The sequence below is a fragment of the Coptis chinensis genome, chromosome 5 (genome assembly GCF_015680905.1).
Source record: "Coptis chinensis isolate HL-2020 chromosome 5, ASM1568090v1, whole genome shotgun sequence".
NCBI lineage: Eukaryota > Viridiplantae > Streptophyta > Magnoliopsida > Ranunculales > Ranunculaceae > Coptis > Coptis chinensis.
Window position 1 is genome coordinate 71,394,819 of NC_141460.1, and position 18,736 is coordinate 71,413,554.

The 18,736-nt window shown below is 37.1% G+C and overlaps 1 protein-coding gene across 1 annotated transcript; it reads right to left on the reverse strand.

Moving 5' to 3' along the window:
• Positions 1-412: 412 nt before the first annotated feature.
• On the reverse strand, positions 413-12,225 carry LOC147498706 (methionine-tRNA ligase, putative / methionyl-tRNA synthetase, putative / MetRS). Its single transcript, XM_086560624.1, has 16 exons — positions 11,718-12,225; positions 11,367-11,641; positions 10,990-11,299; positions 10,617-10,847; positions 10,315-10,458; positions 6,158-6,248; positions 5,949-6,055; positions 5,728-5,842; positions 4,830-4,948; positions 4,652-4,717; positions 4,433-4,561; positions 4,156-4,293; positions 3,809-3,923; positions 1,210-1,406; positions 1,010-1,111; positions 413-819 (listed from the first exon to the last, which is right to left on the reverse strand). Exons 2-16 carry the CDS (start codon positions 11,630-11,632, stop codon positions 592-594), a joined length of 2,358 nt encoding a protein of 785 aa, XP_086416750.1. The 5' UTR covers positions 11,633-11,641; positions 11,718-12,225; the 3' UTR covers positions 413-591.
• Positions 12,226-18,736: the final 6,511 nt, after the last annotated feature.

Consider the following 18,736-nt stretch of genomic DNA (forward strand, 5'->3'; position numbering starts at 1 on the left):
AGAGAAACTTAAAATGAAAACAAACCACTTTATAAGACCATCTTATAAGACCCTCTTATAACACATGGTCTTATAAGACCCTCTTATAACTTAATCCAAAAAAACAAATAACCTCTTAGTTTAGAGTTAATACCATAGAACAAAATGTATGGGTTGCCCTAAAATTGAGATATAAAAATACCGATAAATACTGACAAGTAAAAAAAAGTCTTGGTGTAAAGGAATTGATTTACATTATGGTGGTTTTAATTGTTTCCCAACTTTCTCACATGATATAGTGGTCGGGGATTCCCAGGTTGAAAAAAGAAGATCGAGTGGACAGCAAACTAGACAAGTGCAAGGCCAGAATAGTGGTGGAGACCGGACGAGCTCAATGCTATATTATTCCTTCTTTGTGTGTGTGAGAGAGAGAGACCCCAAGCTTAAGATTAGATTCCAAGTAACACAAACAAAAAGCACGAAGGCACATTCAAATTCGAGTAATATCATCCAATTAAAATATGTTTATTTTGATCATTGAATTAAGAAACAACTTTCATCACAAGGATGAACACTGGCAGCAAAACTCCTACCTTCTTGTGGGGGTCTTGTCTACCTTATAGCTCCGGAACAGATGGACAAAACTTTGCAGACACCAGCAGATGTGGTGAAGGGCGCATCTTTATAGCAGGCTACTAGCTCCGCGTCCGTCTGGAGATCCGCTTGCAACTTTTCAAAAACCTTCAGGTTGACATAGCCATTAATAGGTTCACCTTGAAACCCAGGAAACTCTACCCGCTCCCCAACAGGAGCAGAATGGGGTGGATCAACTAATTCAACCTGAAACAGATGGATGCTCATTAGTATTTTGATCGAGCAGTATCCAGTAATCATTGTGAAATCAAACGCTTTGCTGAGTTTGGGAACACTATTCTTGTATTTATGTCCTTTTAGACAGTTAGCACGACACTAGAGAAAATGAGGATATCAATGTTACAAGTAATTGTATACTAGATGAAATAGTGCTTACTTTAGTGTGATCATCGTTGGAAGCAGCTAAAACCATTGCATGTGACTGAATGCCCCTCATTTTCACTGGTTTTAGATTACAAAGAACGCAAACCTTCCGATTCTGCAAATGAGATATCATTAGGAAAGTAGATGAATAGCCACCATTTTCAACTAAAAGTTTATGAACATTGTGAGAATAGAATTCTTAAACAGACATACTTGCATTTCCTCCAGAGGGATATATTTGACAAGGCCGCTAACAACCGTCCTCGGGGCTTCTTCACCCACATCAATTTCTTCCACATAAAGAGAATCAGCATCTGGATGCTTCTGAACTTTTGTAATTAGGCCAACACGTATATCGAGTGTAGTAATGGAAACTTCTGCTTTCGCAATGGCTTTGGGTTTAACTGCAGCTGCAAATTTTCGTTTTTGTCATACATGTGCAAAAAACGATGTTGAAAAGTATAACACAATCAAATAAACCAAAGTGATGCTCATAGGAAATGCAAAAATAGTGCTGATCAGGAGAAAAAGGCAAGCTTAAATGGTCACAACCAACTAAACGAACAATAACAAGGAGTGTGCCAGTACAATCAAGCTTAGTAAGGAAAAACAGCCAGCTGAGGTTTATAAGGTGGTTATCTCTGCTACAGTCAGTTGCCTAAGGAAAAAAAGAGACTACAGAAGGTTCGGGCACACTGCACAGCCATGCCATCTTGTGACAAACAAGCAATCAAGGACACTTGATGTCCAGTCCCAAGTTATCACAGTTTTGAGATCTTTTCTTTTTCCAACGTGTGATAAATAAAAGTTATATTTATAACCAGAACTGTTACATCAGTGAGTGCTACATAATTAGCCAGAATTCAGAAACTAATTATGATAGCTCGCCAAACCCACCCTTATAAGATCAAAGAAAACCCAAAGGTCCAAAAATAATAACACCCCGACCTACACCCATCCAAAGGCCTACAATATTGATAATGCACCAGGGGACAGCCCCATGTTGCACCAACAAACTGCAACAACTAGAAACAGACTCAAGAAAGAACAAAAGGGATCAAAAAATGTAAAAGGAACAGAGTCGCATGCTTTTCATCTACGGCTTCGCAGTCAACAAGATCACCTTCTGTAGTCTCAAGCTCTTTGGCATCACCTCTCACCAAAGCTCAGTAGCTTCTCTCTTCCCTCCCCATTATCAGTCGTCTTCTTGCCCTCTCTAATATGCCCCTCTTAGACAAAGTGTTCTCCTTTTGCACCAACCATGATCCTATCAACCACCTTCCCAGCCGTCTATCTGTCCTCTTTCCACTCCTTTCTCCAACTTTTGTTGCCTCCCTCTACTCTAGAGCTTCCCTTAACAGCGCCAACTTAACCCACCACCTGTAGCGCCTTCCTCCTCATTTTTTGAACTCCCTTAGACCACCTCTACTGAGGACGAAGGCACTACAGGTGGTGGGTGATGGTGGCGCTGTTAAGGAGAGCTCTAGAGTAGAGGGAGAGGCAACAAATGAGGAGGAAGGCACTCTTTGCCTCCTCGAGTTGACTGTCTAGCCGCTCAATAACTGAATAATCACTAGGGTGGATCAGCCTTCCTCCCAATATTATTGGGCTAGACTTCGACCTCAACCAGTAAATTCTCATAATCGTGCCATTCTTCTTGCCACTAGCTCCAGGACCCCTTTGTCCTTGCGTGGACAACACAACTGTTGTCCACGAAGTACCAGGTCCACTACCACCTTTCATAAAGACTTGGATGTCATTTTACTTTGGGCATTTTATCACAAGCCTTAGGGCCTGTTTGTTTTTCACTACTTGTAAGTGCTTGCCACTTATAAGTGCTACTTGTAAGTTTGTGTAAGTCGGGTTTTCCAGCTTATACTTTTGGTACTTATAACTAGCAAAATAAGAGGTCTACCCCTTATAAGTAGCTCAAAAACAACACACAAAAAAATGGCCTACCACTTACAAGTTAGGGTAAGTGTCAAACTACTTAAAAGTACTATCACTATCATGTGCAGTCCCATCTGACTATACCCATGTTATCAACCTCATACCTAGTGGACTACGCCCCATGCTCCATAATAGTTGCATCTGTCATGCAATCAGTTAATGCATCAAGAGACACATTACCACTTGGACACTTTCTAAGCAAAATGCCTGACCCTGACACAGATGCAAGCAAAGACCCAGAACCCATTATGTTGAGAATGCATGGACCTGATCCCGAACTGCATATACTAACGAGATGTAACCCCCCCATGGTCCACAGGGCCTTCCAGGATCAATACACCATCAGCATCATGTGGCGCCCCATTATAATCTTCCCCGACCATCAGTTTTAAGAAATCCTGGAAGGTACAAGACAATTCATGTATGGACTTCACTAAGAAGGAAGACAACCAATGTATATGGATAAATCTACCAGAGCCGCAGTCGACCGAAAACCCACGGTGCTGAACTTTTTCCATCACTCATACCCTGCATTGATTCCCCAATACTGCATTCTAGATCACCTGAATGTTAATGGGACTAAGGACAAAAACAATCCTAGAGCGCTCAGCTATACACATCTGTCCTTCAGCGCTTCGGCTGCCAGTACAGATTGACACAAAAAAAAAAAAAAAACACTCACACAAACAACAGCGTCGAACACAAAATACTATGTGCATAGAATCACATAGGATACTTAAATGTTACATCATATAATCCACAAATAACAGGAATACTAAGAAGCATAGATGTAAGACACATTACCGCAACTCAAATCCTAGACCTAATGATCATATGCACCAAAAGAAACTACAAATATTACCTGATATTTTCGTTTTCTTCAGTTTCTCGGCTACCACTTGTGTTTCTGCTACTACCTTCCTTTCAGCTTGACTTCCTGCATATTTCACCCTATACTCCTCTACTTCTTCATCTCCCTGTGTAACAAAGTAAAAGTAATAGATTGGTTACACCAATAATGATTAACAAAATATCATACCTAACACAGAGAAAATGTCCATGAGATCAAAGACCTCGAGTACTAACGAATAGATCCAAGACCAAAGACAGAGAACATGTCCACGAGGGAAGGAACTCAGAAGCACGGCACACACAATAACACATTCTTTAATTGAACGACAGAAATAATCAATATCAGAAAATGTATACCAGTTCCCTGAATAGTGGCTCTGGTGTCCCTATTTTGTGGTCCTTAGGTAGAATATCCCAGAGTTTTCTTGCCCTGTCCAAATCTCCTTTTTCATCTTGAACTAAAATTTCAGGAGGCAAATTGAGCTGCTTCAGTACCTTAGATGCCACAAGAAAGCAGACTTAGATTGACTGATAGAACTGTGAGTGGGAGATGTCAAATTGAGATACAGCAATAAAAACGATATACCAGTTTAGTATAACAGAAAAGAATGTAAACACTACAGCCGATGTTTACCTCAACAGAAAAAGATGGCATAAAGGGCTCTAACAAAGATGCCAGAAGATAAACAAGCCCAGCAGAAGTTCTCATAACACTTGAACACTTTGTCAGATCAGTCTTGTAAAGATCCCAGAACTTTTCCTTCTGCATATCATATCAGTATTCAGTTTAACATTTGCAGACCTTATGCAACAGAAAATAATAATTAATATCAATTAATAGCAACAAGCTTACTTGTAGATAGACATTTCCCTCGTTAGCTATACTCATTGCAATCTTCAATCCTTGCTTTAGTTTAACCTATTTCATAATGCAGAAAGAAAATATTAATAAGACAAAAGTCTGAATTGTGTAGCCACACTTTTTTCAGCTAAATCAATAAAAAGAAAAATCCAAGCATACATTTATTTACCTTCTCCATGGCTTCTTGGTAGTTCTCCACATAATTGGCAACCGTTTCTGCAAATTCCTTTGTCAAAGGATCTGATTCAGCACCTGGAGCATCAGGGACAACAGATCCATATCCTATACCTGCAGAACGTATACAAATATACGATCAACAGTACAATTTGACATGGAAAGATAAACATGGGAAGAGCGCGAAACATTTAGGAAGCATACCTAACAGCTTTCAAGATGCAAATACATAATGAACTCCGGCCGCTATATCTTGAAATATTACTACATTTTTTGTTGTATTCACAGAAACACTGCTAATTGATAAACCTTTTGCATCTTCTAAGTATAAAAATAACAATTTGGAATTATCATATTAAATACTCCTAGACTCCACCAATCCCTCAAGCTTGTCACTGAAGACGAACATGAGATTGGTGGAACCCCATGCCAATTTAAATAAAATAAACCAATTTTGACATGAAATATCATTGGACATCAAGTACACGCTCCCTTAGATTTCTAATTCGGTCTTACACGTGAGGATTGAGGTAGACATTTAAATATAAGAGAAGTGTTATCTATGTGCAAGGAACTTCTTTAGACATGATAACGCAATGCATATTTGCTTTGTTTTGCTAAACCATTATAACAAAACAATATAGGTAATAGACACTAATTCAACTTCTATATGGGGCATGCAAAGATACATCCAAAAAGAGCATAAAGTTGTAAACAAAACATCCAAAATCTAGCGGCAAGCAATGAATTTAAAAGGGAAGCTGGTATATAGATAGTGAACCCCTTCCCACTACGACCAACTACCTATTAATATAAGCCTTTGTCGAAAATTTTGCATACTTGTTCACTCATGTGAATTCCTAGAACTCAAGAAGAATCATAAGGAACTACACCTGTAGGTTTAGCAATGAAGCTCAAAACTCGATTGATAAAATTTCCAAGGTTATTCACCAGATCCCCTTTTACTTTTGCTTGCAAATCTGACCATAAAAATAATGTGTCGGATACCTAGTAGACAGAAACCAATTAGAATTTACAGATTGCACCTATAAGAACAACAACAACCTAGCTAAAAGCTGAGAAACCAAAATGAGGGCCATATTAATGAACTCACCTCTGGCCTATTAGTCAACAAGTAATATCGCCATACTTCTACAGGAATCTTTGTATCCTGGGCATCATTACCAAAAACTCCTATACCCTTACTTTTGGAGAACTTTCCTACAGATGCCATCAGAAGAAAATACTTAAGGAGATACTCTAAATCAGACATCTTCTCATAAACAGAGTTGACAAATAACAAATATATAGCAAGCTGCTTACCTGCTTCATAATTCAAGTATTCTGTCACACTTATAGTCTTCATATATGTCCATTTTTCCCCAGTACCTAGCAGCGTTGAAGGAAACATTACCTAGAATTGCACAAGAAGGATATCAGTGGAGAGATAGCATTTAAACATATATAAATATACGTATATGCATATGACAAGCAAGACTTGGTAACAAATGGAGAAAATTCAAGAGAATAGAAAATTAAGGATGAGAAGGACTCTATGTAGGCACGGGAGAGGCAAGGCTGGCAAACACATAAGTTGAAGCCACTGCAGGCCATGGAGCGGTAGGCTCAACATAATGGTGGTAGGCTCAAAAGACAGCGCCTTGAGTGCTTTTGACTATATAGAGTGCAAGTGAAGGGTCTTGCAAAGACCAAATACTGCATACTGACCATAGATTTGCTCAACGTCCTCTTGTGCATAGCAGCAGGTTCTAGTCTTCTAGATCTATGTAAAGGTATTTCTGCTCTTTTTCAATAGCTTTCACTCCAAGTGCATAAGTTGAATGATTGAACAAGCTTCTTATTTTTCTTTTTCTTTTTTTTCTTCTTTTTCACGAGTAAAATTAAATATATTGATAAAAACACCGGGCAAAAAGGAAAAAATATTGATACAACTGAGGAACAGATAAATAGCACTAGCAAATTTTCTAAGACCAGTACGCCATGATGCCACGTGGCCACTTCCACCCTAACAGGACCTTAACAAACTTAACCCCAATCTGTCCAAGTAAGGTATACCTTCAAGCTGCCTCCTATCCTCCAAGCCCAAAGCCCATCCTTCACCACCTGTGGACCACCCATTGTATCTCTCCTATTTGACAAAAGGTCATCTTCCGCCTCGTCATCTACTTTGTCAGAAAACTCACAATCAAGCTTTCTTCATCATCCTTATCCTCAAGTTCGTTAAATTCCATACCATCTTCAGTTACCACCTCACCCTTCAACTCAAATCTTCTTATCTCTTTCTTTTCTTTGGATCAATGCCCTGATCTCACCTTGATTTTCAGCCAATCTAGCACCCCACCTTTTACCAAATTCTCCAAGTTTTTTTTTCTTTCTCACTCTTAAACTCCTCCAATACTCTCGGATTCTTACCTACCCTAGCCTCTTTCCTTATTAGCTGCAACAACTAACAAGCTTCTTAATTTTCTTTTCCTTTTTTTACAAGCTTCTTGATGGTACAAAACTAAATGAAAGACAATCCTTTTCACCCATATTCCCAAAACCTAATCATGTTCTCCCTTCCTATCAGAAAGACTCTCATTTAAGTTCGCCAATACCTGAAAAATGCCCCCGCATACCACAAACGTTGCTGAATAAACCCTTTGCGCCCCACTGGAGGCTTTCTAAAAAAAAACCCCCTCCACACGTACTAATTGTTCAGTGCTTCGCAAAGGATTCCAAGGAATGTAGTAAAATGTAATTTCATCTCTTTACAAAAAATAATTTGGGAAAAGAAGAAATAATGATGAGACAAAATGTCGAAAAAATAAAGATGAGAGAAAATCATTTAAGAGTTTCATAGGATTTATTTATTTATTTATATATTGACTAGAAAGTAGGTCTGTGCATACAACATACACACCGGATTTTTTGAGCTAAAAACATAACTTCATAGTTATAAGAGACTGTTGGGAATTGGGAAATTCACCACCAAGGTAAATGTCAATGGTAGCAAATAGCTAAATAAAAACACGATGGGCTCTGTCTGGTTCATGAAATTGAGTTTCCTAGTAAGTGGAGAAAAAAACAAACAAAATAAAAAACAAAACAAACGAGAGATAGCAGGGAGAGAGACTGCGAGAGAGGGAGAGCGGAAGAGAGAACGATTGAAGAGAGACACGGGTTGCCAAAGTGGGTAATAAGGAAAGCTCGAGAAGTTGAAGTTGCTTTCCATATATATCATACTCAATAAGCAAACTTAAATATCAAAAATTGGACATCGCCTTGCCTAGGCCCTATGTACATGATTCCTACTTCTTGGCCAATTGTTCTTTTTTGTTACATACACTATCTAGGGGGGGCGTACCGCTGCAAAATTGGTGCTCACTCTCAAACACAAAGGTGGGCACATTGGAAAGATTTATACACCTCTTAAAGTCTTAAACCAATATCTAACTATACAACCGGCAATCTTACTTCAATACTCCAACACCAGATGCACATATCACTGATCACATATGAAAGTTTGGCTGGAGTTGGACTCTATGGCCACAGACCGTGCAATCAATCATTTGGAAGTTCTTTGTACACTGCTTAGTAGATGGAAAAGGGCTCTACTAAAAGTCTAATGGTCTCCTCGTCAACATTTAAAAGATTTGGCATCTTTAATTTCTCTGGCAACCGAGCATCAGGAAAAGGACAAAGGTCCTCGAACCTAGTAGGTTTTACTTCAACACCATGTATCTTCTTTAACAGATCCTCTAATTGGTTGATTTATTGTTTCAAGGGCTCAACTTTGTCAGAGGTAGGCAAATGTGAGTTGGATGCTTTAATGATTGGAAACTCACTCACACTTGATGTGAAGCCAATTTTGGTGCTTATATTGCAGCTAGAAGAGGAGCCAACTTGAATGAAGGAGAGTTAATATAGAAAACAACTAGTCCATACTTTTTTTGTAAAATGGAGAACAATTTTGGAGTGACACTAGGCCAGATTTTGTTTGTAAAATTTAAAAACCCTCTCATAACCTACTAGACTTGAGTAAGGAAACCTTGGTTGTAATAGTCATCCCCATTGTAATTGCCACATTTTTCCACTCAATAGACTAATAGAAAACTACTTGTGTGCAAAAAAAAATAAATAAATAAAAAATAAAAAAGTAAATAGATAAAGATTTTCATCTCTCTTTAAATTTTACCCAATGCATTCTATTGTGATAAACAAAATGATCATCTTGTCAGAGTTCACAAGGTCTTAAACAAAGGCTATAACAGGGACCAGTCGCTTCCTCGCTGGCACAAAAAGGGTGAATACGTTACGAACATCCTAGCACAAACTCTCTTGAGGAAACCAAAGCAGGCACATCCAAAGATATGATCCAAATCAACCTAGATCATGTGGTCATACAGTTTATATACTTATTTTCCTAACAGTGTTGAGACATGGAAAGTCATCCTATAACCTTTTGGTATAAATCTTTTTAGCTTGTCTAGGGAATTTGGGCATCAGGATTGTAGTTGTATAGTCTTTAAATTGTTTTTAATGTGTGCTCTCATCAAGCCTTAACCTTCTAACACCAACTAGTTTCCTGCGAATATTTTATGCTGGTGATATATCCCAAGCTATGAAGCACAGACTCCAACATGCGACATGGACACGGCATTTTTCAAAAAAGTAAGACACGGGATACACCATGGACAAGTTTAAAAAACAGATAAATATATATATGTAAATATATTGAACATTCTCCACCAAATTTAAATCAAAATACCAACTCTAGTTCAAAACATGTCCAATTATAACAGATTAAGCAGTAACATACATGTCCAAGTGCAAGCAAATGCCAACAAAACAGAAGTTCATAACAATACCAGTTTAAAAAGATCCATAACGATAAAAAAGGACTCGTCAATCATCAAGTGCAGTCATGTGTTGCGCTGCGCCACTTTTTCCTTAATCCACGAGTGAAATGAAACCCTTCCTAGGTCATACTTTCTTTTCAAGTATTTTAATCACTTTAAAAAATAAAAAACAATAAAGTGTCCAATGCGAGTCCCCAGTGTGTCGGAAATTCTAATAGTTTATTAAATAGATCCGATACTCACAATCGCATGTCGGAAACATGTTGAACGCGTGTCAGGGCGTGTCGGTGTCGGACACTGATACTTGGCCTCTAGAGGTGCTTCATAGATCCCAAGTGGTAGGCATAAGGCCCATATTCAACGAGGTAATTAAAAGGAAAACACAGATGAGCTAGCTTATGGCGGTATAGAACACCATTTCTTTTTTGTGTTCAGGGGACCCATTACTGAATCCTACCATGAATTCCACTCAGTTTTTTTGAAGTTCAAGAGACTTCTAATAACACACTTCTTATTGCATAAAAGTATAAAACATTAATATAAGCTCATAGAATCGTAGTTGATCATCTTAAATTTGAATAGGCCTTTCAAAATTACTTTGAGATGGTGTAAGCTTACAGTGTGGAATGGCACATTATCTTTGCCCATAAATTGATACAGCTCCACATTTTCAGGATTCTTCCACCACTTCTCCCACTCTGAAGTATAACATGAAGTGATTGAAATGTATCCAATAGGTGCATCAAACCAAACATAGAAGACCTACAACCAAGTTGTCAAAGACAGATAATCAATAGAAAATATCTATGCTATACGCCTTTTGGAACCAAAAGGGGACATATTGGCAATATTTGGCATATAAAAACAAAACAACATTGAATTAGAATAAAGGCTTGGGGGGAGGACATGCATTGTCTAACCTTGTCCCTATACTTTTCGTGTGGAACAGGAACACCCCATTTCAGATCTCTTGTGATGCATCGAGATTTGAGCCCTTCATTCAACCACGAATTTGTGATTTGAATTGCATTCTGACTCCAAGAGCCAGCCACTGACATCTCCTTGACGTACTCCTCCAACTTATGTTGCAATAGTGGGAGCTCTAGAAACAAGTGGTTCGTATCACGAATTTCTGGAGGGGTCTGACATGTCTGCAATTAAAATGATCATAAATTGATAAATGAGCGATGGAGTATATAAACAAGTGGATGTTCTTCTGGACCCAACTGTAAACATGCTCTTTGTTTAAACTACAATGAGACTCCAAAAAAAACGGAGAAGGATAGAACGAACCTTGCATCTAGGATCCACCAACTCTGTCGGATTCAAGAGCTTTCCACATTTGTCACACTGATCACCTCTTGCAGAGTCGTTAGCACAGTCGGGTGTCGGACAGGTGCCCTCCACAAGCCGATCAGCCAAGAAGCGCTTGCACGTAGTACAGTAAAGCTGCTTCATTGTATTTTCAGATAGCCAGTTGTTTTCCATGACTTTGTTGAAAATATCCTGACAAATTTCAGTCTGTTGGGGAGTAGAAGTGCGTCCGAATTCATCAAAACTGATACCGAACCAGTCATATACCTGCTTGTGAATAGCATAGTACCTACAAGAGAGAAGCAGTTGATGAGTGAGAAAGAAACAATTGATTTGTTTAGTAACTACTGACTGACTTGTCGCAAATCTCCTTTGGAGAGCAGTTTTCCTCTATAGCTTTAATCTCGGTTGTAGTGCCGTATTCATCAGTTCCACATATGTAAATAACATTGTAATCCCTAAGACGGCAGTATCGAGCAAAAACGTCGGCACTCAAGACACAGCCAATTATGTTTCCTAGATGAGGAACATTGTTGACATAAGGTAAAGCACTCGTAATCAAAATGTTTCTTTTTCCCGCGACCGGAAGCTTGGCCTCTTTTTTACCATCATCATCTCCCATATTAACAACCTGGGGATGAACAGATGTAAACAATCAAATAAATTTACTACCTTTATTAATTACAAAATCGGATTTCATTACATACCTTTGATTCTCTGAAGAAGCGGCCGCGGACACGAATAACTTTTTATAGGGGAGACTGGACCTTAAAACACTTTAAATGAAATATCGAATTTTGGAATGAATCTCGAGCAAGGCTCACTTTGGATTTTGGATGTAATTTCAAAATAATGTAACACATGGAAACTCACATTGTTCTCAACATCTCACTTGGTCTTAGATTCCTTTTTTTTGTTTTTGTTTGTTTTATTTGATATATTGCGTTTAATTTTTATAATTACATTAGCATTTGGACAAAACCCATACCTTATACAAAACAAATACAACTTTGAGGGCAACTTATTCCATATTGCCCTCAAAGGACTAATACTTTGTGATCTTACCGCTATAAAGATCACCATATCCACAAAATCTCATATCATTTCAAAATCTCCACCCACTTAAAAGTTAATTTGAAAATATGAGTTTATTTTAACGGACATGATTAAAATAATTTTGCAACCCTTTTTAGCTTCTTTAGAAATTTCCAAATTAGTTTATATTTGCAGGGACTCTATCTATATTATCCATAGTGGGAAGATGACATCCACAAAAAAATAAAATGTAAGTAAATTTGTAGAGTGAGAAAGAAGCAATACATTATATAAATTGTTGTATACATCCACTACTCAACCAAATCTAGTAACTTTCACACATACTTACGGCTCACAAACAATTAATAGTAACTTGCCCTTCATACAAATCCATTATATTATCATCAGTATCACAATGCATATCTATGCCAACTTTTGTGGATGAGGTTTGTAAAATCTAACTCCTCTATGTATTATGAGTTCTAGGACATGATTTTATCTTCACAACTTCATCCATTCCAGATTCCTGAATTTTTTTAGTCGAGATGAATGGAGATGACATTAATGGGTTATTGAAACTTCTTGAGATTAGGGAGCTCGTCAACTCTTCTTTTAAACATCATGAAAAAAATGAGAATTGAAAAATTAAAGTAGTTTGCTATGTCAATGGTGTAACCATAAGAAGTTTCATTTATGTAAAAAAAAAATTGCGGTCTGTCATTACATGCATGCACTAGAGTGTTGTTTTGATGAACTAGCCGATTTTTCGTGTTTTTTGCAAGTGCAGTATCCAACCAGAGGAAACTACCAACTTGGCAATGAGACCCTGAAGTACTTTTGTCTCTTTGACTTTTATGTTCTTTCAACATTTTTGTTCTTTTTTTCTTCACGCGCGTCTCTGCTATTATTTAGACTTGTTATTTGCAAGCCATATTATTATCCTTGAAAACTATAAACAATCTATTACTCTATCATGTACTATGTTCAAAAGAACCATCAATGTACTCATCATTAATGGTGTACATAACGACTATATTTTCAAGGCCACTAGATATTCAGTCAAAACTCGACCAACAAAAAGAGAATGCACGCACCAACGAAAAACTCATTCCGACCAAAATTTAACCCAACCCAAATCTCTATAAATGGTATTACATGAAATAAACTAAAGTCATATATATCCTTAACAATATCATCTTTATTTCAATATACTTCTCAAAATGGCATATACACTAAGTTTATACATATACAATGGTAAAAGACGAAAACAAATTTTGATAATAAAAACATAAACAATATACGTCTAATCATTTAAAAGATATAAAAGACATTTCACCTGATAAAATAGTCATCATAACCAGGAAAAACATCGCTCTCAAAAAAACTAGTTCAATAACAAGTGCATTACTCAATTTCGTGTGCGACGATTTCAAAAGATGCGAGGTTCAAGAAATACTTGTCTAAATATGAAATTTCACAATATCCATAAATCCCAGTGAAAATCCTTCAAATTCAATCATTGTTGTCCTTTCTCCTTTGTAGCTAGATTTTCACCATATCTTTTTTTTTTCCCTCCTTCCTCTCTTCAACTCACTCTCTTAATCTTTTTGTTATAGAACTTCATTCAAAAAACTCTAAATAATGAGGGAGAAAATTAAAAGAGTGAAAAAAACATATTTGCAGTTTTGATGAAAGGTTTTATGTAATAATCAAAATTCTTACTCTGGAGACACATGTCTCACAACGAGCTAACCAAAAGTAAACTTATTGATTCTAACTTAGGTCTCATGCAAATGGTTTGAGTCTTGGATTTTAAGTCACAACCTAAATGATGCCTCATATACATACACGTACTAGAAGTAGATAGACCCAAAACTTCGTGATTAAACATGACATACAAATTCAACATTAATCATTTATTTCAAACATGATTTTAGAGAAAATGAAAATGAAAAATAAAGTTCAATTTGATCTTATAACTAATTAAGAGCAAAAAAAAAACGAGGCTTTACAGGTAAGACTTACGATTGGATGAAAATTGTCAATACATCTAAAAACTGGTAAAATTCTATACACACTAGCGACATAATTGTCTTGATTGAGACATGAGGCTCACCGCTCACCTCAGCAAAAAACAATATTCTTTTTGTTGTCATGCATGCAAATAACGTAGGAGGGAGAAATAATGGCCAATTGAATTTGAAGGATCTTCACTAGGACTTCTGGATATTGTGAAATTTCATAATTGAAGAAGTATTTCTTGAAGCTTTCGTCTTGTGGAATCGTCGGACATGAAGTTAAGCAATATCAGTTAGCATCATGCACATGTATGTATAGACTTGATGTATATGCCATTTTGAGAAGTATAATTAAACAAACGTGATATTGTTAAGGATATAACTTTAGTTTATTTCATGTACTATTTATAGATTGAGTCGTGGGTTGTGTTAAGTTTTAGTTGGAATGAGTTTTCATTTTGTGCCTTATGTTTTTAAAAACCCTATTTTTAAGATAATGTGGTATTTAGTCGAGTTTGAGAAATTTAATTGAATATTTGGTTGCCCTGAAAAAAATATGGTCGTTAAGTGATGAGTTGATGGACTTTTTGAACAGTGTCATTTGCCATATCTATATATTGTGATATTCATGATAATAGAATAGATTTGTCTGCATGGGTAATTAAGTATTTTTATTTTAATTGTTACTACTATTATTTATTTTTTTGTGAAAGTTAATGGATTTGGTTGAACAATGGATGAAAATATTAATGGACCAGTCACTGAGCAAGCGGCTTCTATGTTTTTTCTCTGGGATAATGTTTTAGGCTTTTAACATCAACTCATTTCCCCAAACAAAGTTCCAATAGGTTTTACTGTGTTTTAGTTTGTTGGACTACTGGTGGTTGGACAAGGCTAGCACTGAATTTCATTGGGCCCTATGCAAGTTCTCTTAAACTTGGCTTATTTGTTAGTAGAACGAGCTTTTGCAATGGATATTTGTTAGATTTTTAGCATTACAGTGGGCATTTTTAGGTAGAATAGGCTTTCAATTTAGTTTATATTCAGGGGTCATATGTAGATGCTTAGACAACATAGGCCCAGCCGCCTAGGGCCCTGCCCTGAAAACTTAGAAATTTTAGATAAATTATTATAAATCTTTAGCAAAGCCAACGAATCAAACAAAGATTGTTTGATAATAGAATCAAGATATATCAATATAGAGATTGGGTTTGTCATACCTGTCACACCCCGAATTTCGACAGAATTCGGAAAAACATTATTTGTTCCCGACTCTTCGATCTTCGAGGTGTGACGCACTCTCAACTCCCAAAAACCCATAAACAGTTTAAATATGCGGATAATTTAAAAACCAATAAAAATTTTAAACTTAAACCAAAGTCCTCTTCATTACAAAAATTAACAAATGAAATTGCAAATAACCTTATCTTAACTGAAAATCTATATCACCTCAAAAGAAAACAAAGTCTATCCTGAAATGCGACGCTAACGCAAACCACAAGCAGTAACCAATCTTCTTCAACACTAAACCTGTCAAGACTTATCAACTATGTTCATTTAATGAACACACCCGATAAGCCAACATGCAAATCGAAATCGAGATTATAGAAATCTTTGGTGTGAGTAGCTCTAAAACACAATATATATATATATATATATATATATATATATATATATATATATATATATATATATATATATACATACATACACAATCCATAAGGCGCTTAGTTCATCCACCGAGGCGCCTTAACTTTCAACGACTAATACAACATCCTTAAGTACAATAATTAAGGCAGGTAGTTCCTCCACTGAGGCGCCTTAACTTCCCATTAACCACACAACAAACCATACGCATAATAAAAATGCATTTAGTTCCTCCACGAGGCGCCTTAGGTTCTAACTAAACTATAACTAGCCAAGCATATACAATCATCTATCTAAAGATATATCATTAACCAACATATTACCATAATTATATTAATTAAGGCTTTCTTTGTGTGTCCCTAAAATTCACGTCGTATCTATGTCTTACCTAGTTTCCCTGGCTACCATAATCGCTTCCCAACGCCGAACATGTACATCCACATGTCTCCCCTTACATAATGAACCACTCCGTGCGTAACTACCTCGAAATGGATGCCGCATTATCGTAACCCTCACACGGAAGCCATTATGCAAGTACTGCCACTATTCGGCATAAAATATCGTGCGTCTCGTTCTATTTTGCAAACGGAATAATCAAGCCACTATTCGGCTAAGCCAGAAAGGCCATTCAGATTCACTGAAATGCCAGAAGGGCAAATCACATTACTTACGCCCGAAGGCCATTCAGATTCACCAAAATGCCGAAATCCAAATCATGAGTTGTGGTAGCTAGGTTCTAGGATTTTCGTTACGTAATTTATTCAAGTGTCATCTATTTATGACTCATAATAATTCCACTATATCCCGTGCAGGTCAAATACCTTATTGCACTAAGCCACAATATTTATAAATATCTCAAAATATCTCATAACCTTTTTCATTCTTTCACGTGCCAATATATTATTACACTAAGCCACAATTCCGTGGGCAAACATTCACCAATACTATACTACCTCATAGTAGCATCTCACATATATAATAATGGAGTGTTTATACATTTATGTCTCCAAAACTATTGCATTCAATATATATATCCCAACATATTATATAATGTCACAATATCAACGTCAAATCTTAATTAGATAATGACAACCAAATATATACAAGATTCCACAGCATTTTAGCATTTGATTTGTGCATAGAATTTACAACATAAAATGTAGCACAATTAAACAATCCACAGTCCACAATCAAAGCCCAATATATATATGCTTTACACACTACTCACGTCAAATCTTAATTAGATAATGACAAATAACGTTATATAATTTCGATAATATTTTATTACTATATTTGTCCATATTCTTAAATATGAGAAAAACTGAAAAAAGTCAACATTCCTCAGTCAACGGTCAATGGTCAACGTTCAAAGTCAACGTCAATGGTCAAAGTCAAACTGTCGTTTCCATGTTCGACAGGTTCAGGGTCATAGTCATGGTTCATGGCTAAGGTCAAAGGTGCATGGCTCATGGGCTCATGACCAAGGTAATGGTTCGGACCCAACTAGCCGAGCCCAAACCCCAAACCTTAGAACCCAAAAGTCTACATATTGAAAGACCCATTTGGATCTCTATTAAGTCCTATGGACTGGCCCTGAACAATATTAGAAACTGGCCCCAAAACAGTTAAGTGGTTCGGTCCAAAAATAACTAATGTGGTCCGGTCCAAAACAACTTAAACTAAAAGAGCCCAAACAAAACAAATAAAAGGTTGGCCCAAACAACTTAAAACAAACTGGGCCCAAAAACCAACTAAGGCCCAAGACCAAATAATAGAACTTTGGCCCAACCCAACTAACACATTTCGGCCCAACTAACAAACCTAAACTCAAGAGAAACCGACCCAGGCCCAAGCCCAGCCGGCCATCTTCTCCAACAGCCGCCACCAAACCCGGCCACCACAAGCCTCCTCCTCCTCCAACTTCATCACATCGGTTTTACTCATAAACAAAAACCCTATAACTTTAATTAAGGCATAAACCTCAATTCCTTAAATCCAACTTCACCAAAACTAGATCTGGAGATCCATCGACCTCCATTAATGGCTTGCTTCAAGCTTTAACAGCTGCCCCCTCACTCTACTACACTACCCCACTTCAACCCATTATCAATCACCCAACAAAACCAACCAAAACAGTTCGAATAGTTTACTGGAGGATGGGCGTGCCGCCATTAACAACGGTTCCAAATTCTCCAAGCTCCAAATGCCCCACCTGACTCTCCAAACCATCCATCAATCCTCATAGCCCATCCAGAATAACACTATAACCCACCAAAAACAAACAACAACAATTTAAAGCAGTACCAACTCGAGCTGGCGCCTTCATTACCGCCTGTCGACGTTTCAAGCTTCCAACAGTACCCAAATATCAATCGCGACGTCCAACCAACACCCCACGTACAAAACAAAATAAAAGTTCAAACAACATACCGAGACAACTTCTCTGTCTCGCGCCGCCATTGGCGACTTCTTCAGAGTTCCAACAGTTCGGACAGTTCAAATACAATTTCCGATATTTCACTATAGTTTTAACAAACCGACGAACACGACGCCGAATGAAACAAGATAATGAGCAGCATATATAAAAAAACAGAAACCTATACACCGATGCACGAAAACTATAAATTCGGTGAAATAGCAAAAATAGCTACTCACCTTTATCCCAAGCTCCACAAATCCTCCTAGTCCAATCGTCATGCTCCCACCCTCCAAAGAACGAAGTTTCTAGCTCTGCCTCCATTTTTATTATTTTTTTATTCTCTAAAACCCTATTCTCTAGAACAATGTGATTATATACTTTGGTCTGAAACCCAAGCCCAACACAGACTCGGGCCCAGAAATCAGGCCCGCGTATCCCAAATCCAATCCAGCCGATTTTTAAATAAATAATTTAATTAATTAATAAATAGAAAAAATACGTATTTTAAATACGGGTGTTACAATACCTTTGAAGAAGAAATCACTGGGGGAGAGAATAAATGTATTTGGAGTGAGAGAGGAATAATAAAGGAAAGTGAACACAACTT

Coding starts and splice junctions, on each gene's coding strand:
- LOC147498706 (XM_086560624.1), bottom strand. CDS start 11,632: ATGGGAGATGATGATGGTAAAAAAGAGGCCAAGCTTCCGGTCGCGGGA. Junction 10,848..10,989: donor TGGTGGATCCTAGATGCAAG/GTTCGTTCTATC, acceptor TTTTAATTGCAG/ACATGTCAGACCCCTCCAGA. Junction 4,718..4,829: donor ACCAAGAAGCCATGGAGAAG/GTAAATAAATGT, acceptor ATTATGAAATAG/GTTAAACTAAAGCAAGGATT.